General features: G+C 47.1%; 1 protein-coding gene across 2 annotated transcripts in view; it reads left to right on the top strand.

The window, feature by feature from the left end:
• The window catches only part of SLC15A4 (solute carrier family 15 member 4), a 32,854-nt gene extending 17,110 nt beyond the window's left edge, over window positions 1-15,744 (top strand). For both annotated transcript variants that reach the window (XM_031650924.1, XM_031650925.1), the window contains 3 exons: window positions 7,325-7,480; window positions 9,226-9,384; window positions 14,590-15,744. In XM_031650924.1, the coding sequence (XP_031506784.1) occupies window positions 7,325-7,480; window positions 9,226-9,384; window positions 14,590-14,750 (476 nt within the window). In that variant the 3' untranslated portion in view covers window positions 14,751-15,744. The remainder of the gene's footprint in view (window positions 1-7,324; window positions 7,481-9,225; window positions 9,385-14,589) is intronic.
• Window positions 15,745-23,086: the final 7,342 nt, after the last annotated feature.

Here is a 23,086-nt window from a genome sequence, read left to right as displayed (position 1 = left end):
GGCCATGGTGGCAGGCGCCTGTAGTCCCAGCTACTCGGGAGGCTGAGGCAGGAGAATCACTTGAACCCGAGAGGCAGAGGTTGCAGTGAGCTGAGATTGCGCCACTGCGCTCCAGCCTGGCGACAGAGTGAGACTCCATCTCAAAAAAAAGAAAAAAAAAAGTGCTAGCAAAATCCACAATAGATCAGGTCCAGCACTTTCTGACCAGAGTCAGACAGCCTCTGCACAGTGCTTGCCTTACTGAGTGCTGGCGCCTGTGATGAGGCATGGGCTCTGACCTGGTGTGACTGCAGCAGCACCAGAGCCTCTGAATTGGTGACATAGAAGTGGAAAATTCGCAGCGTGTGTGTGTTCTGAAAAAGGCTTTCTTTCCCGGGTGACCCAGTGTTGGAAAGAAGTTTTACCTGCCGGTAGTTGGGAAGAGTTACATATGTCTTGTAACTTGACATGAGTACAGTCTATTAAATTTAATAAAACACCTGCCCATGTTTGATGTGATTTTACTCCCAGCTCTAGTGAGTATTATTTAGGGACGTTAATGGTCTTTGAGTAGAGACTTGAAACCGTCATAGCAAACCAAAATTTTCATGGGAAAGAACCCTAATTTTGCTTGTAGCTTACCACCTACCCCCATAATAAATCACGGTCTTCCATTTAGTGCCATACCTGGTGGAGGCCGCTTTTTCTCTAAAGATGTTCAGATGCAAGTTGGGCAGGTCCAAGGGGCTTCTGCTCAGCTTAAGAAAAAAAGTATGTTAATTTGCTAGATTTAATTTTTCCCCTTAAAAAAATGTGTTTCTGTTCTTAAATTACAAGAGTAAAAAGATGCGCATTGGAGAAGAGGAAACCTTAGAATCATAAAGGAGAAAATAAAGATCCACTGTAATGTCCTTAGAACTGCTTGCTACTGATATTTTGGTGTCTGTCTTGTTTGTGTGTCTGTACACATACATCTTTTATGGTTTTGCAAAAGCAGAGTCCTGTTGGTGTAAGCTGATTGGAGCCTGATTAAGAAAAATCAAATGTAAAAAAGCTATGAAAGTATGACAAAAATTATGCATATTAATGGCAAAAAGAGGACCAAAAGACATATAAGCCGTAAAATACACACACGCATACATAAAATATACGCGCACACAGACACAGTTAGAAACTCTCAAGATTCCACCACCCAAGGAAATCCACTAATAACATTATGTAAATACATGGGAAAAATTATAAAAATACATGATGTGTGACATGTTTATACTGTCCTCTGTAACCTGCTTATAAAAATCACTTAATGTGTCATTAATAATCTTGCATGTGACACATTCAGCTGCGTCTAGTTTGCACTGTTTTAGTAATCATTATAGTGAAATGTTTTTACTTATGTTCCTTCTTAAATCCCAAGAAGTGTAGTCATTGTATGACACGAAGGCGTGTGGTATATGTAGCTGAACTGTCTTGTGGGAAGGTTGTAGGCCCTTCCGTCATCACAGGTGGGTGGTGGTCCACCTGGATCGCTCCGCCTGCTGATCTGCTCCGTCCGCTGATCTGCTCCGTCCCACTTTCTGTGTCGTTGGGACTGTGTTCACCACAGCTACCGCAGGGCAGGAGTCACTCCTGGGCTTCAGAGCACGGATGCACATCCTGAAATTGAGGCAGAATCAACCGAGAACCTTTCTCTGGGAAAAAGGTCAGAGCTTTCGTTAGAAAAGAGTTGAAAACCACTGGTCTACAGCAAGTTTTTAAAAGTTATTATATGGTCAACTTATGGTCATTAAAAATAGATCCAAAGGGAGGCTTCAGTTCATCCACAACCCCCCATCCAGAGGGGACCACTGCAGCTGTTTCTGTGTCTTTCTAGAACATTTTCTGGGTATGGCTGAATTACTTGTTTTAAAACAGAGGTGGAGCTCCTCCCAGTTTAGAACCTGTTTTTGTGTTCTGTGTGCTCACCATCTTCCCGTACCAGTAGTTACACATTTAAATTGTGCTTTCTAACAACTAGACCATATTCCGTGTTTGAATGTTAATCGTTTTTAAAAACCAGCACTCTTCTTAACTGGCATTTGATTCCAGGTTATTCTTATTTCAAACAAGACCATGTTGTCACTCTTTTACATAAGCTAGTATGCTCTTGTCTTACTGTTTCCTGAGGGTAACTTACCTGATTGAAAGTGGTGGAGTGGAGTGTGTGAGAATTCTTGTTTTCTGTCATCCTTGCCAGTACTGATTTTTTTTTTTCTGTTAATCTTTTCTTAGCTGAAGGTTGAAAAATGGTATATTATTGTTTTGACATATGTTATTAGTGATGTTTAAGATTCTTTCCCAAAACTTTCAAACTCTATCGTCTTAGCTGGGTCATGGTTTACCTGGATCCACATGGAGTATAACTGTACACGGTTATATTCTGTGTACAGTTTGTGTTGTACCCATTTTTCTAATAGGTTTTTCTTTTTTGTGTTGTTACATAATAGATCATGATTGTTTAAGGATTTCAGATTTTTATCTCTTAGCTTATGGATTTTTTTTTCCCATTTAAAAGATTTTCCCTTGAGAGACCAAGGCGAGTGAGATCACCTGAGGTTGGGAGTTTGAGACCAGCCTGGCCAACATGCTGAAACCCCATCTCTACTAAAAATACAAAAATTAGCCGGGCATGGTGGCGCATGCCTTTAATCCCAGCTACTCAGAGGCTGAGGCATGAGAATCGCTTGAACTCAGGAGGCGGAGGTTGCAGTGAGCCGAGATCGATCGTGCCACTGCACTCCAGCCTGGGCGACAGAGTGAGACTCCGTCTCAAAAAAAAAAAAAAAAATTCCCTATAATTTTGTTTACGGAATCTTGGAAAGTTTTATACATTTCTTTAGGTTCTCTACCTTTTATGTTAGGTTTATTCCTAACTACTTTATGTATTTTTGGTTCCTCATATATGGGATTTTATAAAATTCTGTGAGTTTCAGTGAACTGTTTTCAAATGATCATTCTTTGTCTTCAAATGATATAGTTTCTTTTTCTGTCTTTGTAATAATTATATCTCTCTTTCTTTCTCTTTTTCTTTGATTCAACGTTAGTCTCATCCTGGATTTTAATGGGACTGCCACTGTTAGCTCACAGTTAAGTTGAAAGTTTATCATTGCCTGTTAAAGTAGGTATTTGTGGTGACATTAAACATCTAGCCAGCATGAATGTTGGATTTTTTTTTTTTTTTTGGTATCCAAGGGTAATTACATCTCTCCCCGGCTACCTTTGGCTTCTCATGTATTTTATTTATATTATTGTATTAGATTCCTGATATTTAACTGTTCCTCCGTTTTAGAAAACAAACCCTGTTTGTTAAAAGAGGCTTATGTTGATCATCTGACCTGACTCTGCTGCTGTATCATTGAGCGCATGTGCATCTGTATCTAGAATTGGCCTTGGTCTGTGGTTGTTTTTGGCAGGTTTTGGTGGGGTGATACAGCTTCTTAAAAAGAGTTGGTGTACTCTTTTTCTCTGTAGGCAGGAGAGTATTTTAAGGGGACAATAATTATCTTTCTGTTCTCAAGGAGTTCCAAGCATTTGTCTAGCTTGAAGTCATCTTGAGTCCATTACCTCTCTGAGAGGAAATTTATTTGATAACTTTTTCAGTTTCAAGGCAAGGTCTCCCTCCCATCACCCAGGCTGGAGTGCAGTGGCGCGATCTCGGCTCACTGCAACCTCCGCCTCCCGAGTTCAAGCAATTCTCCTGCCTCAGCCTCTCCAGTAGCTGGGATTACAGGCGCCTGCCACCATGCCCGGCTAATTTTTGTATTTTTAGTAGAGACAGGCTTTCACCATATTGGCCAGGCTGATCTCAAACTCCTGACTTTGTGATCTGCCCACCTTGGCCTCCCAAAGTGCTGGGATTACAGGCGTGAGCCACTGTGCCTGGCTTTCATTCACTTGTACTTATTCTAGTCTATTTAATAATGAAAAGATAATTTAAGGCTATGAATTTGCTTGTTATTACTGTTTTGGTCAGTTCTCGTGTGCTTTGATTTGTTATAATGTTCTCTTGTTTTCTGTGAATATTGAAACTGGTTTTGGTTTTCTTTTTGATCTAAGACTAATTTCAGAGAATTTTTAAGTTTTACAATATTGATGTTTTTGTTTATACTTTTGCTAATGATGGCAAATTTTGTTGAGTCAGGAGAGATTATGGCTTTTATAATTCTTGCATTGGGGATTTCACGGCTTCCTTTATGGCCAAATATCACCCTGTATAAGTGTTGTAGGTGAATAGGATGATTCATGTATTGTAATACTACCAACGATATTAATTAGGTGTTTTACAGCAGGAGTCTTAAACTCCAACACTGGCAGCGGGCCTGAAGCCATGTGGATGAGTGCATGGTCCAAGAATAACACAGTGGGTCTGTGGTGAATCAGAAGGCACAGACAGGTCCTGTCCGAACACTTTCTGAAACACCATGTGGGCTTGAAACATAAGCCTGTCAGAACGGAGCTCCACGAGGACCCAGATCTTTGTGTCTGTCCGATTCATCGAGTCGTCTCGGGCATGTTGTAGGCCTCAGTAATTATTTGTTGTCATGAAGTAGGTCTGGGGCCTGGCTTTCTATTTGTGTCTGTAGTTTGTAAACTTTATGCCAAACAAAGCTGTATTTTTTTTTTTTTCCCCATCTACTTGTTCTGACAAGGACAAAAAGAAGTGTATTCCTGTGAGATTCCAGCAGCTGGATGGTATTTTAATTCGCATTAAAGTTCATGATTTGTGTTTTCTCTGTGGATACGATGTGTCATCCGTAGTGAAACAGCCGTTGGGTTGGAAGGTAGCGCGTGTGGCATCGTTGAGAGCCAGGTGTGAAGCCTCAGCTCTGCCAGTTGTCTCCAAGTCTCATTCTCCTCATCTCCAAATGAGCTTGCGTTATTTCTCCCCCGGCTTACTGTGAATAACAAATGAGGTGCTGTCTGTGAATCAGTCAACAAAAGCGGCTCATCACGCAAGGAGCAGTTCGTACATGGCACCTATTGGTTATGTTGGTTTTTGATTCTTTTTCTCTCTTCTTGGTATTTTCTTGTCACCTCTTCCCTTTATGATTGCTTGTCTGGTACATCCTGGCCTGTCCCCTCTTTTATTTATAATCTTTGGGTTATATTATGCTTTAGTTCTGTGTATTAACCGTAATGTTCAGTTTTGTTTCTGTGTTTTGAACTGATATAAGTAGGTGACTTTTATCTGAAGGATCTGGCTCATTTATCCTGACTGCTGTGTTGATTATCCAGCATCGCATCACAAGCTTGTTTTTACTGGGTGCCCCCTTGCCATGCCACTGTCACTCAGCCTGAACCGTGCTGCTTTTCCGCCTGTCCCAGCCGTTCCAGGGCTCTCAGTTGTTCCCAGACAGGGTCACTTTCCCCATTGGCTCTGCCTCCGCCTCGCTCGTGACTGGGGGCTCCGGTCCCAATCCTGGTTTCCGCAGTGTCGGCTGTGCGTGCACTTTTGCCGCTACTCATCTCTCTGCTGACAGCCTCACCGATAATCAGGCTTATTTGTTTTCTCATTTTCTCTTCTCCTAATTCTTGATTTCATCATTTGTGTCTCTCGTAAGCCAACGTCCTTTTAGTTTCTTTGTTACCTTTTTCATCCTTAGTCTTCAGAGTCTGTGTTTTCTTGAATAGTAAGACAAGTTATCTGGTAGAACTATGCCAGTAGCAGTAGTAGTATCTTTCCCATTCAGGTTATAAAATCTACTTACTGTCCACATGAGCAACCTTGGCTTGTCCTACCCTCTGCGGACACTTTGGTGTGCTGTCCTAAGGCTCTCCTTCCCTGTGAAGGAGAGAAATGGTTTTCAGCTTTCGTGTTTATTTCCAAAATAGATCTCAATTTCTGCTTGAGTTGCATTGGTTCTGTTCCCATTCAAGGAGTGGCTGCAGTCAGCTACGGTCCCAGGGGAGCAGGCGGGAGCTGGGGACCTTGGGTGTCCATGGGAGGCCATTGCTACACAGTTCATTCTTGGTGTTTGAAGGCACTGATGCCAGGGCTAGGGGTGCAGTGCCGTGGTTGCTGTCAGCTGCCCTGTTGGGGAGGAAGGCTGTCATTTGGGGACAGTCCCTACTGTCACTACCAGCCTTGCCTGATTAAGGTGCCCTCAGATGCCCCTTTCCAGAGCAACTAAGGGCTCTAAATAGTTTGCTGTCCTTGCCTGGGTCTGCGTTTATGTTTCTCCCATGGAGGGCAGAGTAGAAGGATTGGGTTTCCCTTGACACTCTTCCAGGGCGGGGCTGCAGGTTTTCTGATGGAAGTAAACTGTGGGTTGGCTGGAAGGTCTCTCTCTACCTTGATCCTGGAGAATGTTTTCACTTTGCCTGGCATTTCAGTTGAGATTTGAGGTGGAAATTCCAGAGTTTGTCTTCTCATCGCCCTGTGAATCATATCCTGGTCCTTTCTCATGCTCAGGTTTTAGAAGGAACATTTTTAATATTTTCATTCCATTGTCCTCTGACCAGATCTTTCTTCATACTCACATTTTAAAAATGTTTACATACACTTTAAATATTAGGGCCTGTGACCTAATTTGCAATAAGAATTCTTTATAAAACTTGGCGGTGTCTTTAACCTAAGGACTTGGACCTGCAAGTAGATGCTTTTACACTTTATTTCCATTGGTTGATTTTTGTTTATAGAGTAGCAGCTGCTGCCCTTGCTTGTTTTTCTCTTGTCTTTCTGTTGCACTTGACAGGTGACCAGTAACTCAGCCTGCACCTGCAGTGAGATCTCAGTGCTGCTGAGAGCAGAGGTTGATTTGTGAAGTCAGCTTACTTTGTTGCAAAGATTAAGCCTACCCTATGCAGGGAAACTGACATCATCATCATCATCATCATTATCATCATCATTTGTTGTTACAATAATAAATAAATAGATCACCTTCGATCTATCGCTATGTTTGGAAAAACATTTCAACATTACCTGCTGTTAGGTAAAATAGCACTACTGTTAATTCTACAGTAGGACTATTTAACTTTCTCCTACTCCCCTTTGTAAGAGACAAAAGAGGTATGGGTGAGCAATCCAGATATTTGAGGATTAAACGAAACGTACTGGACATCCGATTTTATATAAGATGCTGTAAAAAGCCAAAGTGAAATAGGTGTGCTATGGCATGACCTCCACTCAGCCTGCTTAGGAGGCTGAAGGCTGGGGGCCTGTTAGTCCTGGGGGAAGCTGTGATTAGACATGGTCCTTTCATGCATCAAAATCACGTTCGCTATGAAGTCTTGTAGCAAACATCAGATTTTTAGATTAACTCTAAATGTTAATACATGAATATTACACTAACCTACTTTTGAATTCTAGGAATTTTGGAAAGTAAAAGGCTGAACCTTGTTAAAGAGAAAACCATTAATCAGACCATTGGCAACGTCGTCTACCATGCGGCCGATCTGTCACTGTGGTGGCAGGTGCCGCAGTACGTGCTGATTGGGATCAGCGAGATATTTGCAAGTATCGCAGGTAAGGACCTTTAGTGCCGGAGGTGTCTGAGTCCAGGCAAAAGCATGAGCGCTCTGGCGTTCTCACTGTGCTGTTGGAATATGTTGAGACGAGGACAGCACAGCACTTCTGTAGCTTTTGGCAGTGTGTGGTTTAGAATATGAATCGCTAAGTAAACACACCAATGCTGAGGTTCTCCTTTCTTTGTGTAAAAACAGTATCGCAAAATATTTTCATGAAAGTTTGTTAACTACCCTATAAGTGCCACAGGACAGAGAAGAAGAAACCAGTCGTGGTTGGATAGTTCCCAGCGGAGCCCTCAGCCGTGCCACCATGGTGGCTGGGCTGAGCTCACAGATCTCAGTGCGCTTCATTTAGATGTACATAAATAAGCAGATCTAATTTTTAGAAACGTGTTTTCACAGGCCTCCCTTTTCCTATTAGCGAGATCCTGCAGTGGTTGAACAAGTGTATTCTGGGCAGATCTATCCGGCTGCTGAGAGTGAGAGAGAAGAGAAAATGAGTGATATGCAGAGGTGGATGGATGTGCGGGTCGTAGTCAGTGGTGGTTTTCACTTTAGAAAACTCATCCAGAATTGGCTAATGAATTTGTAAAGGGGATAAATCACAATGGAATGGACTTCTGTTTAGAATACACTACAAATCTCCGTGTCTAGTTATAAAAATCTAAATTTATAGATGGGCCTGCCAAAATAGTTTTGAAGTATATTGCCCTTGTTGCGGTGGCTCACACCTATAATCCCAGCACTTTGGGAGTCCGAAGCAGGTGGATCACCTGAGGTCAGGAGTTCGAGACCAGCCTGGCCAACATAGTGAAACCCTGCCTCTACTAAAAATACAAAAAATTAGCCAGGCATAGTGGCACTCTCCTGTAATCCCAGCTAGTCGGGAGGCTGAGGCAGAAGAATCGCTTGAACCAGGGAGGTGGAGGTTGCAGTGAGCCAAGATTGTGCCATTGCACTCCAGCCTGGGCAACAAGAGCAAAACTCCATCTCAACAAAAAAAAGATAAAGTGTATTGTCTTTGAAATAGAATCCTTATGTAGATTTCCCAGTTTAGTGTGTGTACTTTGTTTTCAAACTCCCGTTCCTTGACAATATAGGAAATTTGTTTCTTTAATCTCTTCAAGGAACACAAAAGTCTAAGAGCCAACAAATCACGTTACCTTTAAGCTTGAGAGCGAGGAGTTTAACTTTCTGCTCATTGAATTTTTTTTTTTTTTTTTTTTTTTTTTTGAGACGGAGTCTCGCTCTGTCGCCCGGGCTGGAGTGCAGTGGCTGGATCTCAGCTCACTGCAAGCTCCGCCTCCCGGGTTTACGCCATTCTCCTGCCTCAGTCTCCTGAGTAGCTGGGACTACAGGCGCCCGCCAACTCACCTGGCTAGTTTTTTGTATTTTTTAGTAGAGACGGGGTTTCACCATGTTAGCCAGGATGGTCTCGATCTCCTGACCTCGTGATCCACCCGTCTCGGCCTCCCAAAGTGCTGGGATTACAGGCTTGAGCCACCGCGCCCGGCCATCTCTGCTCATTGAATTTTTTAGGAATTGTCCTAATGGCTAGGAGAATGAACAGTTGGCCTGTAGCCGTTGATTTCTTGATCACTAGTAAGGAAAGAGGTTGTGCGTGTCTGCAGGACTCAGTCCCTAGGAGACCCCATGCTTCCTCTGCCATATTAGGCCAGAGCGTTGATCCCATGTGTTAAGGTTCCCCTTTCACAAAAACGACCCTTCCTTTTCTTTCCTCAGGCCTGGAATTTGCGTACTCAGCTGCCCCCAAGTCCATGCAGAGTGCCATAATGGGCTTGTTCTTTTTCTTCTCTGGCGTCGGGTCGTTCGTGGGTTCTGGACTGCTGGCGCTGGTGTCTATCAAAGCCATCGGATGGATGAGCAGCCACACAGACTTTGGTAAGAGCCAGCATCCTGTCCCTTTTGAAAACAGCCAGTGAGGGGAGGCGTGGGCGCTCAGGAGATGGTTGAGTGAACGGAGGTGTTTTCGCGTGGATAGCCTGTCCCGAGCTGCCTGTCCGCCGCTCCTTCCACTGCACCGCGCTGTGCTGCTTGCATCGCTTTTTTTCCTTACATCATGAACGTTTTCAAGAGACAAGCAAGTCTCTCTTCTCATCCCAGGGGCCAAGCCTGCCCTGACCACAGCCCGGTGAGCAGCTGCTGCACCCACCGCTCCTTGTGGGGATGTCCTTGACGGACAGGCACCTTCTCCACCCCCGTCCAGCGCAGTCTTCATGAGGCAGCTGAATCTGCACCCCAAGCTTCCCTTTCTTTCACTTGGTGGTGTACTTTCATTTTCTTTTCCTGACAGTACCTTTTCTGATATGAAAAAGACAAGCTAGATAGTAAGTTACTTTGAAAAATAAACATATTACTCATGATCAATGATAATGGGTTTTTACAGTTAATACCAGTAGTTGGCATCTTGAGTGTTGACCAGAACCACTCATAAAAGATGAGTTTTGTTTTCTTCAGGTTTACGATGCTTTTAAATGGACCCAGCAAGTGAAGGTTTCTTCTTTCTTTTCCTTTGTAAAAATATTTTATTTATGAAAACAACCTCGTTACTTTTTCTTGTATAATCATGTGGCATTTGCTCTGGTCTGGTAGTACTTAACCACTTGTAGGTTACAAATCCCCTTGAGAATCTGATGAACGGTTAGGGACTTTTCTGCAGAAACTGCAGAATTCCCAGAGTCCTTCCACGAGTGTAGGCCTGTGGAGTCCTAATGTAAGGCCCAGAACTCCAAGCCACCAATGTCTCCTGGATACTTGTCACCGATGTTTTCTGGCTGTGGGTGCCACCTCCATGGCCAGCTCAGGGCTGCTTGCTCTGAAGAGGGCAAGTGGATTTGGGGCTGGCATTTCGTTCTCGCCTTCTCCTGAAGATGGACAGCCCGAGGAGTAAGATCCCCTTGTGGTACATGGGACAGACGGACTTCAAAGAAAGACCAAGTCCATAGCTCTGAAGACGAAGATTCTGGTTCTTGGTTTGCGTTTTATCTTTACATGTGTCATAAAGGATTGGCTGGTCATTCTCGTTGCTTTCTAGTCATTTAATCCTCATTCTTACTTTAATTTCACATCTCATAGTTGACCTTTCATTCATCATTTCTGTCTGACAGGTTGGTTGTGGATTTCCTGCATTGGTGCACTCAGGACGAGTGTGCTGGGGGTGGGCCAGGATCTGTCTGTTGTTTTCAAGAATGGAAAGTGTTCCATGAAGGAGGCGTGTTTGCCAGCAGCCCCCAGGCTGTGCCCCTCAGCTGCATGGCAGCCTCCTTGGTTCACACCAGTAAGGAGAGTTGGAGCTCATCTGTCGAGCAGCCCTTGGCGTCCTGGGTGGAGAAATAAAGGCTGTGACATGGGAAATCCACAGGAAGCCCACTCCTCAGAGAGAGTTCTCCCTGAATTTGTGTGGCCTTGGAAGGAGCAGCAGCTCTCAGGCCAGGTTCCGGGGGTGTCTGTGCCACCCTTATCCTGGGCCCTGCCTCAGCATCTCGTGACTGGCACAGGAAATAGCTTTCTGTAAAGTCACAGGACTGTGAAGGGAGAGTCCCCAGAGTTTTGTTACATTGGTTTTTTCTTGCCTGCCTCCCAGCAGGCTCCTTTTATTAGTGTTATTTAAGCTGGGGAGAACGTGCATACCATAGTAAAGGTCTCTAATCTTAAGCGCAGCTTGCTGTGTTTGCAGCCTGGATCTCAGTGGAGGCCCTTTTGGAAGCCCTCCTTGCATCTCTCCTTAGTTTACGGCCCCCCACAGAAGGTAAACCTGTGCTGTTCCAGCATTGGCCCCCACAGGTTACCCTGTCCTGTCCTGTGCTGGACTGTGGCTGTCTCCTTTCACTTAGCACTGCCATCTGTGAGTGTCTCCCCTGTACTTCTGAGTATCACTCCTTCGTATGAGCGGTCACAAGGCGTTTATCCATGCCGCTGTCGGTGGGTGCCCAGATGCTGGCAGTGTGGGGCTGTTGTGAATACCTGTCCTGCCTGTGAGCCTGCGGGACAGATGTGCTCGTTCCCCGAGTGCCCAAGAGTCTATCTTGTCAAATGTCAAAACCCCAGTGTTTGCCGTCTTCCTATGTAATTATCCTTCTGTCTGTGAAGACGCCCAGGAATGCACGGGAGGTTTTCTCCCAGGCGACTTAGGCATTTCCGAATACCCTGTGTAATGCCACCGTAAGACAGACTCTGACGAGGCGTGGTGTGTGTCTGCCGGCGGGCTCGGACCGCACCTCCGCTCCTGCAGGACAGCACAGCCTTCAGTTCACGTGGCCTGCCAGCTTTAGCTTGGGAAGTTTTCCGTGACTGGTACATTTGAGGAGACTCGTGTTTCAAAAATAAGCACATAAAATGATGTCATTGATACTTTGATGACAACCTCGTCTCAGTAGCGTCAAAGGCCAGTGTTGGGACAGCAGTGACAGCTAGTGCCAGCCTCCAGGAAGCTGGGGCTTTCATCCTCATTGAGTGCCCAGGACAGAGCCTGGTAAGTCGCAAGGACTGAATGAATATTGTAAAACATCTGTTGAAAAAAAATTAAGGTTTAGTCTGGTAGAATTCAGGATATTAGCAGCTCTCTTTCTAAATCTACTAGTAGACACAGGAAGTTGTTATCTTCTTTAATCAGTGTGAATGAGCATTCTTTAAAAATGTGTGAGATCTTACCATACAGATGTGTGGGGTTTTTTTTTTCGAGATGGAGTTTCACTTTTGTTGCCCGGGCTGGAGTGCAGTGGCATGATCTTGGCTCACTGCAGCCTTTCACCTCCCAGGTTCAAGCGATGATTCTCCGGCCTCAGCCTCCCAGGTAGCTGAGATTACAGGTGCCAGCCACCACGCCCGGCTAATTTTTTGTATTTTTAGTAGAGACGGGGTTTCATCATGTTGGCCAGGCTGGTCTTGAATTCCTGACCTGAGTTGATCCACCCACCTGAACCTCCCAGAGTGCTGGGATTATAGTCATAAGCCACTGCGCCCGGCCCCGACGCATATTATATTGTGTTTATTTGGTAAATGCACTGTTGAACATGCGATATATGTTCAGATAGAAAAAGGAAGTGCCAGAATAACCCAACTTTAAAAAGATCTTCAGAAGAAAGGAAGTCTCACTTTTTAAAATAAACAAATGAGAAAGTGTTTTTGAAGAGGAGCAGAAAATGGAGCGACTCGATTCCAAAGCACTCGCTTCCCTCGTGATGTTGCCGGCCACAGGCACCTGTGACCTTGTGCGGAAACATGCAGCAGTGCCTTCCAGCCAGTGGCAGGTGATGTACGTGGAACGGAGACAGAGGGACGGCCATGGTGGAGAGCACAGGGCGACACTCGGCTTGGCCTGGACGTGTCCTGGATGATCAGTCATGATGAGCTAATGTCCTGCCGTTTTCTGCGCACATGTCGTTCCCATGTCTCCACATTGAGTGGTGATGTTAGCCGGTGCTGGCCAAACTCTGTTCTCTGATGGAGAGATGCCAGTTTGCAGAGTGGACAGTTCCAGACCTCTGTGAAAGGGGGATTATGACTGTAGTGCGTGGTGCTGGCACCCTCACCGTGTCCAGGCTCCTTCTCGAGTGCCGATTTCTGAAACGCTGCTCCTTTTACCGATGAGGAAACGGAGCACAGAGATCTCAGAGCCTTATCACTTGAGCTGCATGGCCCATGACCTTAGCCTCTGCACTGTCCAGCCTGCTTGGGATGCAAACGTTGCATGTAAAATGCCTCCATAGTGCCTGGGACTGGGTTGGGTATTCAGTGTAGGCTAACTCTTTTTTTTTTTTTTTCCCCCAGATGAATTTTATTTTATTTTATTTTATTTTATTTTTTTGAGACAGAGTCTCACTCTGTCACCCAGGTTGGAGTGCAGTGGTGCGATCTCTGCTCACTGCAAGCTCCGCCTCCTGGGTTTACGCCATTCTTCTGCCTCAGCCTGCCGAGTAGCTGGGACTACAGGCGCCCGCCACCACGCCCGGCTGGTTTTTTTTTTTTTTTTTTTTGTATTTTAGTAGAGACGGGGTTTCACTGTGTTAGCCAGGATAGTCTCGATCTCCTGACCTCGTGATCTGCCTGTCTGGGCCTCCCAAAGTGCTGGGATTACAGGTGTGAGCCACCGCGCCCGGCCCTAAGTCTTTGTATTAAAGTATGCGGAGGTATCTGCTTGTGTCAGGTTGAGGATGCTAAAACCTGAACATGTTTAAGACATTCAAAAACCAGCTCATCTCATCCTTTGACACATTGCCCAGCTGCTGGCCCTGGTGGGTTGGGTGTGTGGTTTCCCATCAGTGACCCATGCCGTGAATCCAGAGTTCACGATGTTCAGGCTGTGTCATAGTGTGATCTGTGATGCTACAAAGCGCACAAGTTCTGTAGCCAAGTTAGAAAGATGTTCACCTCGGGATTCGACAAGGAGATAGTCAGGTGCTCTTTTGTTACTTTCATGTCTGCCTTCCTCAACAATACAGTTCCAGGCCAATCATAACTATAATTGGAGGCAGTTCCCTTGAAGTAGTTGAAGGGAGGAACACTGCCTGAGAAAAGGCAGGAAGGAAATAACACCAGACCGGCTAACACTTGTTTCTGGTGGCGAGAACACAGGAAGGTAATTTTTTTACTTTGCCCAGGTGTTCTGGTGTGGGGGGTTAGCGGTCACAGGAGGCTGGGTTGGAAGGTGTCTCCTTGCTCCTGATTTGCAGCGTTGTCACGTGGCCTTAGGCACACTCTGCATCGACACTGTCCCCTTCACTACCGCATGTGTCTCTGCAGGCCATGCAGGGATTTTCCTGAGTGCTGGGGAGCTACCTTTCTTCTAGTTTCCTCAGGGAACCTCCTCCTTTTACCTTCAAAAGAGAGGATGGGCTGCTAGGAGCAGGTGGGGGGCTGAAGAGAGCCCACCTCTGGAGCCCCCGTTGGAGATGTATCTAACTTCAGGGAGCTTCTCCAGTGGTTTTGAAAGCAAGATACTTGTGTATTTTGGACTACAGAGAAAACATTTGTTTCTTTTTTTATGATTCCAGTTAAACCTTAGTAGGAACCAGATTGAATAGTAAAGTCTTGAAAAATACCTGTAGCAGTGCAGCTTACCTGCCGCTTTCCTTTTGTTTTCTCCAGGTAATATTAATGGCTGCTATTTGAACTATTACTTTTTTCTTCTGGCTGCTATTCAAGGAGCTACCCTCCTGCTTTTCCTCATTATTTCTGTGAAATATGACCATCATCGAGACCATCAGCGATCAAGAGCCAATGGCATGCCCGCCGGTGGGAGGGCCTGACCTTCCTGAGGCCATGTGCGGTTTCTGAGGCTGACATGTCAGTAACTGACGGGTGCACTGAGAACAGGCAAGACTTTAAATTCCCATAAAACTCTGCCTTCACTGAAACTTGCATGTTGCCTGGATTGAGTTCTTCTTTCCTTCTATCCAAAGGAGCTAGGTAAGTGCCTTACTGCAGCGTGTCTCCTGGCACGCTGGGCCCTCCGGGAGGAGAGCTGCAGATTTCGAGTATGTCGCTTGTCATTCAGGGTCTCTGTGAATCCTCTAGCTGGGTTCCCTTTTTGACAAAAACCCACAAATGGAGACTGCAAAGTCTTGGGAAACTACACGTTAGTCGGCATCCCAGTTTCTTAAACAAATGTATCACCTGCTTCCCATAGCCATGCGATCTCACCGTAAAAAAAAAAATTAATAAACTGCTACTTATACTGAGGAAAGTGAGGATTTTTTTTTTTTTTAAAGATAAAAGCATGGTCAGATGCTGCAAGGATTTTACATAAATGCCATATTTATGGTTTCCTTCCTAAGAACAATCTTGCTCTTGCCATGTTCTTTGATTTAGGCTGGTAGTAAACACATTTCATCTGCTGCTTCAAAAAGTACTTACTTTTTAAACCATCAACATTACTTTTCTTTCTTAAGGCAAGGCATGCATAAGAGTCATTTGAGACCATGTGTCCCATCTCAAGCCACAGAGCAACTCACAGGGTATTTCCCACCTTACCTAGTCAGTGCTTGTGTATAGCTTTATTTTGGTACGATTGGGACTAAAGACCGATCATGGTTGTATGTAAGGAAAACATTCTTCTAAACAGAAATAGCGTAATGAAAAATAATTGGAAGTGTTAAATGTGAACTTGAGCTGTTTGGTCACATTTTTGTACTGTTATTGTACATGTATCTGGGGCTTCTACGTTTGTTAATAATTTTTCTGTATTTGTTGCTGTATTTTTGGCATAACTTTATTATAAAAAGCATCTCAGATTCGAAATCCGTGAGCTGGTTCTTTGCGTGGTTCGTCCTCGGTCGCTGTTGGTGTGGCGTGTGCTGATGGGTGTCGTGAGGATTCCTCCCCGCTGCATGGAAGGCACAGACAGAGCTTCCCGAGTCGGGAACTGAGGGGAGGGTGGGGAAGGGCGCTGCTGCACAGCCCTGGGATGCTCCAGGGCGTCTGCTGATTCTGCAGCCTCCTCTGCATTGAAGGATAGTTTCAGCATTTGGAGAAGACAAAAAACAAACCAAAAAACCCTCACGTTGTTCGTTGTGTAATACAAAGTATAGAAGAACTACAGAAAAATATAAGGAAATTTCAACCAATTGAGGTAGAATAGAGTGAAGACAGATGACACTGATGGTATAGCCCAGGTTAAAAACAAGTGGGGCAGGTTTTGAAAAGCCTGTGCTAGGAAGGATACCACTTTCCAGAGACAGAATTCATGTCTTCAGGATATATCAAATGTAAAAGTAACCCATGGTGTCAAACGGATTTTCTTCATGAGGCCTTTGCACGAAGGGGAAAGGCAGGTGGTGCTGGGAGAACTCTCGGACTCTTCCTCCTGTGCGTTGTGCGTCTGATGCCCCGGGCTGTGTGAACAGCGAGGGAGCCGCCACATCCGTCCGCCTGTCCCGCCAGCTCCCGCTCCTAGCTAGGTGCGCCCTTGATGTTACGAGGGAAATTCTCTCCAGAAAGTCAGTTGAAAGGTTGAGAGTCATCAGGGTACCAGCCTGTGATATCGTGATGAGATAAGAAACAAATTTGGTCTGGGCCCTAAATCCCTGAGACAGAACTCCCACAACCCCTGTAGATAGGGCACTAGGAGAAGCCCGCATTTTCATATTTGTTGTTTGACCCCTTGACCCCAGCTCCTGACCTAGAGCTGCTAAGGCCTTTGTAATTTCCTGGGTGATGGGAGCATCTTTTGTTCTAATGAGGCCATCTGTGGTGGCTCCCGGACAGCCTCAGGAGGGGGGCTGCTTGCTTGGGAAGCCAGCCTGGTGATAGGAGGTGGGGGACCCGTAGCCCTCCCCTCCCCCACCTCCAGGAATTCTTGACTACGTAATGAAGCCTCCATAAAACCCCAGAGGCCTGGGGTTCTGAGAACTTCCTTGTTGCTGAACTCATGGGGATTCCCCGAGGGTGGCACACCCGGGGGGCTTCCCGGTTCCCTTCCCACACACTTCACCCTGCACAGCTCCACCTGCTGTCCCTCCGTGTCCTCGTCACAGCCTTGATAATAAACAGGCACACGGGAGTACAGTGTTTCCCGAGCTCACAGCCGCTCTGGCAGATCAGCTGAACCCGAAGAGGGAGTCCCTGCTTTGTCGTTGGTCAGAAGCGTCGGTGACAGCCCACTACTTGCGCCTGGCGTCTGCCATGGGGGCAGCCTCGTGGACCTGAGCCCTCAGCCCTGGGATCCTGATGCTGCCTCCAGGTGGGTGGTGGCAGGGCATATTCCAGGACACTCTAGGATGCTGGTGTCCCCCGGAGCATCGTGTGACGCGGGGAAGGAAAGCCTCTTTCCCATCCGGCGTCGGAAGTGTTCTGTGAGAGTAAAGCCTGTTCTTTTATCAGACAACTTTTTATGTTTTCATCTGAATTTAGAGAGTAGTTGATGAGGTTCACTCTACAGCATGAAGCAGTAACTGAATAAATAAGCACAAAACATGTGTCTGCCCTGAAGGCTTTGGTGTGTGTGTAACTGGCTTTCGTTGGCCTCATGAAGCAGATGTCTTCTCACTCCACGTGAAGATGCTCACCCCGACTTTCTACTCGGGGAAGTTGGTCAGGACAGGGCTTTTCATTTCTCCACGGTGCCACGGGCAGATGTGGAGAAAAAGTTCTTAAGACTGACAGGGACCCACCGGGCCTGTGGTCAGTGACCCCAGGGTGAGACCGACCGCACGTCCTGCCTGAATTTGCTGACGGGCTGTGCAAGTTCAGGGTCCCTGGGGCCGGCCTCGTGCCCCCCACACCCAGGGGCCGAGATGCTGCTTCCGGGAGGATTGCGGAGCGCACAGCACCACATCACATCACACTTCCCCACAGCCCAGCATCTCACAGTCACACCAGGCCTGTCCAAAACCCTGATCACTTCCGAAATCCAGGTAATAAAAAATGGATGATCCTCAATATCACCAATTCTTTCACTTGGTGCAAAATCCCATCACCTGGGGAAAAAGCACATAAAGCAGGGGCCGAGTGCTGCAGTGATAGGAAGTCGCTGTGCCACAGAGTGATGCACTGTTACTAACACGCGCCAGACACCTTACAGGGATTCTCAACGAAGTCACTTGAGTAAATATTTTTAAATGTTCATTGTCACATGTTGTTCTTTTGGAAACATGGCCTTTTAAAGGAGATAATGCCTACCAAGTGATTTGTTGGACGAGAATCTATTAAAGCAAATGAAAAGTACAGAATGTAAAGGGCGAAAGAAACAGCCGAATGATGGAAAGCTGGATGGTAACAAGAAAACTCAGCATTTGCTGGTTTCCAAAGGAGCTAAGCAAGCTCAGGTTGTCACAGGGCTGCTTGGAGAGGAAGTCAGCCCAGTGCCAGGGACCTTGTTTTTTCTGTTTGACCTAATCCCAAACCAATGTGTCGTGAGAGACGTGTCTCGAGACGAGATGAGCAGACACCCCCAGATGTTCAGGGAGTAGGCCTGGTCACAGCCTCCCAGCGGTGAGGACGGCACAGAAACCTGTGTGCTGGTCTCTGTGCCGGTCTCTGTGCTGGGTTGTGTCTCTAGTGACATCAGAATTCAGCCACAGAATGCATAGGGAGTTGAGGAGGCTGACAGGTAGCACCGCATTTCCCAGAAACGCAGGATGAGCCCCTTGACCTCTAGGGCTTTGATGGTGGGAGGTGAAGTTGGGCAGGTCCATTGCATAACTTCCCTTACCCGTCCCTAACATCTCCCTGTTGCTCAATCAGAGCTTCTGTCAGGGAAGATTGCTTGGGGTCGGGAGTTTGAGACCAGTCTGGCCAACATGGTGAAACCCCGTCTCTACTAAAAATACAAAAAATGAGCCGGGTGTGGTGGTGCATGCCTGTAACCCCAGCTACTCAGGAGGCTGAGGCAGGAGAATCACTTGAACCCGGGAGGTGGAGATTGCCGTGAGCCAAGATCACACCACTGCACTCCAGCCTAGGTGACAGAGGGAGACTCCGTCTAAAAAATAAATAAATAAAAACTATTGGTATATTAATCCTTTTCTGGAACTCTCAAGTCAATCACGAATCCCCTCTTTCAAGCCTAAAGGGCTTCTCCAGACAGATGTCCAAAAGCGGCTCTGCACGTCTGATTGCAGTGATTGGGGTTGGAAAGGATGCATTTGGAGCCACCTGCGGGTAGACACCTGTCGCCTGAGTTTGGGTGAGCTCGGCGAGGGCCTGGATGTTGATGGTGTAGGGACCTGAGGTTCCCAGGCTAAGGAGTTGTCTTGGAAGCCAGGTGAAGGGAGCATTTCCAGAGGATGGGGTGGTCCATGCTGTCACAGGTCCTGCCGGCAAGCTGAGCTCTGTGTGGGGTCCTGACAGGTTGCAGACAGCTGGAGGAGAGAGGAGACGCCCTCAAGGGACTCATAGAAAAGAGGAATGCAGGGCAAGGGAGGTTTCCACTTTCAAGAATGGAGAAATGAAAATAAGCTTCTTCCTGAAAGTCTGGCTTCGGAGTAAAGTGGCGATTTTTTTTTTTTTTTTTTTTTGAGACGGAGTCTCACTCTGCCGCCCAGGCTGGAGTGCAGTGGCACGATCTTGGCTCAGTGCAACCTCCACCTTCCGGGTTCAAGTGATTCTCCTGCCTCAGCCTCCCTAGTAGCTGGGACTACAGGCACCCGCCACCACCACGCCCGGCCAAGTTTTTTTATTTTTAGTAGAGACAGGGTTCATCATGTTGATCAGGCTGGTCTCAAACTCCTGACATCAGGTGATCCGCCCACACCGGCCTCCCAAAGTGCGGGGATTACAGGCGTGGGCCACTGCACCTCACCCTTTTTTTTTTTTGAGACAGAGTTTCGCTCTTGATGCCCAGGCTGGAGTGCAATGGGGCAAGATCTCAGCTCACTGCAATCTCTGCCTCCCGGGTTCAAGCAATTCTCCTGCCTCAGCCTCCCGAGTAGCTGGGATTACAGGAATGCACCACTACCCTGACTAATTTTGTATTTTTAGTAGAGACGGGGTTTCTCCACATTGGTCAGGCTGGTCTTGAACTCCCGACCTCAGGTGATCTGCCCGCCGTGGCCTCCCAAAGTGCTAGGATTACAGGCATGAGCCACTGTGCCCGGCTTTTTTTTCTTTTCTTTTTTTGTTTTTTTGAGACAGGGTCTCGCTTTGCTGCCAGCCATGGCTGGCTGCAGCCTCAACCTCCTAGGATCAAGCAATCCTCCCACCTCAGCCTCCGGAGTAGCTGGGACTACAGACTCACATTACACCCAATTACTTTTTTATTTTATATTTTGTAGAGTCACTGTCTCACTCTGTTGCCCAGGTTGGTCTCAAACTCCTGGTCTCAAGTGATACTCCTGCCTCAGCCTCCCAAAACACTGGGATTACAGGCATGAGCCATCGCACCTGGCCAAGAATTTAGTAGAGATGGGGTTTCACCATGTTGGCCAGGCTGGTCTCAAACTCCTGACCTCAAGTGATCCACCCGCCTCGGCCTCCCAAAGTGCTGGGATTGGAGGCGAGAGCCACTGCACCCGGCCATGTGACTATTATTTTTGTAGGAAAGGGCTGGATTCCTGACCTAGCTCGCTGTGTTGGGTGAAGGCTGGGGTTTGGATTTAGTGAGTGGAAGATGAGGTGTAAATGGTGCAGATGCTTTTACTGGTCCCTACACACAGCAGGATCCTGAGCGTGGCAAGAAGATGCCATTCAGGGAGAAGGAAGCCTCCAGGTCCTCACTGTTAGCAGAGTCTAAGGGGGAAACACAGGGGGCTGTGAACTTGTAGGAGAAAAAAGAGGGAGTGGAAAAAGCCATGCATCCACCACGGCTCTGCAGGACCTAGGGCCAGGCAGGCCCAATCCAGCATGAATGCTGAGGTCATGGGGGCCAGCCTTCCTGTGACATAGCCGCCTCGCAGCATCCATCCTGGTAGAGAAGCAGATGGCTTCTGAACTGGGTTGACTAATATAGTCCCAGCCTTCATGTCCTTCCAGAACCTGTGACCTCATGTGGACAAGGTGTCTTTGTGGATGGAATCAAGATGGGGCCACACTGGATCAGTGTGGGGCCTAAATCCAATGTGACAGGTGTCCTTGGAGGAAGGGAACTGGGACCTCCTTAGAGGCTGTGATTCTGCCTGTTCCAGTGGCACAGAAACCAACCTTTGCTGCCTGGCAGCCAAATTCCAGGGTGTTGAAGCCACCTGCGGGAAGCCCTGGCATGTTGTCACAGGAGAAGCTCATCGTCCATCAAAAATGCCTTCCGCACAAAGCTGGTAAATGCTAAAACTGCTTCCTCCAGGACCGGCTGTGCTAATAGCTTACAACATCAAACTTTCTTCCTGCAGATCTAGACATGAAGTTTTATTCTTTATATTACTGCACAGATTTACTTCGTGAGTACAGATATGGACATGAACAAGATGACCAGCTTCAGAGAACTGAATTAAGAAGAAAGAAAAGCCCTCCCCGCTCTCAAGTCATCCGAACTCCCCACACAGAGAAAACGGGCCCCAGCAGGCCACCTTATTTCCTTTTCATTTCTGGTCTAGGACTTTAATTTTTCTACATCCCGAACACAAAAGCCGTATGTTCCTGAAGTCAGGAAAACCGCAGTAGCCCATTTATACCCACCAGAAGTTAAACCTGTGCTCTGTGCGTTCGGGCTGGTGAAGCAGCACTTCATGATGCCGCTGTAACCGGAATCCCATCTCCGCCGGGCAGAAGCGCTTCTGGAGAGCCGCTCTTCATGCTCACACTGCAATTTCACATCCCTCAGGGAAATGGGAAAGAGCCACTCGGAGCTGTCGCTCAGTGATGGGCCACAGGGCTGGGACCGCCAGTCCTTTCTGGGAGGGCGCCAGTCCTTTCTGGGAGGGCACAGCCTTCTACACAGAAACCTCCAGTAGGCAGGACGATGCGGTGAGATGGCACGAGGGAGTGAGTGTGCGCAGGATGGGCACAGCTTTCCTCGGGAGCAGGTGGACCCTTGAGGGCTGGTGCCCAGGACCACTCCTGCCCAGCACCGACCCCTGAGCCCCACCCCTGGGCCCTCGTACCTCCCGATGCCCAGGCCAGGAAATCGTCCCCTCCACATAGGTTTCCTGGAGGGATTGTGAGGTCGGTGGGCCGGGGAGGGGCACCCGTTTGTAGATGTCTGATCCTGCTCAGGCACTTTGCAGCATTTGACTACCGGTGCGGATGGAGACCAGTGTGAAAACACCTGCTTCAGGGGGCCAGCTGTGCCCCCTCTCCAAGCGGGAGCAGGTTCCCTGGGCCAGGAGGACTCACCTCTGGCATTTTTGGCCAGCAGCCTCCGGGATCCCCTGATGATGCTGTCAGCTTTCAATTTGGCAGATTTGTCACCCACCGGAAGCCCCTCATTTGTTTATTTTATTTTATTAGTTTTTGAGACAGAGTCTCGCTCTGTCACCCAGGCTGGAGGGCAGTGGCACAATCTCAGTTCACTGCAACTTCCGCCTCCCAGGTGCAAGCAATTCTTGTGCCTCAGCCTGCCGAGTAGCTGGGATTACAGGCACCTGCCACCAAGCGTGGCTAATTTTCGTATTTTTAGTAGAGACGGGGTTTGCCATGTTGGCCAGGCTGGTCTCGAACTCCTGGCCTCAAGTGATCTGCCCGCCTCAGCCACCTAAAGTGCTGGGATTACAGATGTGAGTCACTGTGCCCAGCCGGGAGCCCCTCGTTTAAAATGACCCACCAGCCAGTGCCAGGAGCAGGGCAGCTGAGGCGAGGGCCCTGCCCTAAGCAAGTGCCTCGCAGAGTCCTTCACCCATGGCAGCCTCTTAAAGTGAGTTAGTGTTAGGAGCAGGCATTAGATCATGAGCTTGTTCTCCATTAAAAAAACTTACTGAATTGACAAAAATTGTATATATTAATATTTATTGTGTACAACACATTTGGAAAGATATACCTGGTGGAGTGGTTACATCGAGCTAATTAATATGCATTAGTGCACATATTTTACTTGTGATTAAGAACACTTGAGACCTCTCATCAATTTCAAGAACATAATACCTGGCTGTTAACTATAGCTGTGTTGTGCAATAGATCTCTTGACTTTTTCCCATTTCAGTTAACTTTGGGTTAGGATTCAGACCGGCTTTGCTGTGAGCTGAATAATTACCACCCCCAGCCCCCAACCCCAGGTGTC

This window comes from Papio anubis, chromosome 9 (genome assembly GCF_008728515.1).
Source record: "Papio anubis isolate 15944 chromosome 9, Panubis1.0, whole genome shotgun sequence".
In the NCBI taxonomy this organism is placed as follows: Eukaryota; Metazoa; Chordata; class Mammalia; order Primates; family Cercopithecidae; genus Papio; species Papio anubis.
The sequence above is the reverse complement of the archived record's forward strand: the minus strand, read 5'-3'. Positions and strand labels throughout refer to the sequence as shown.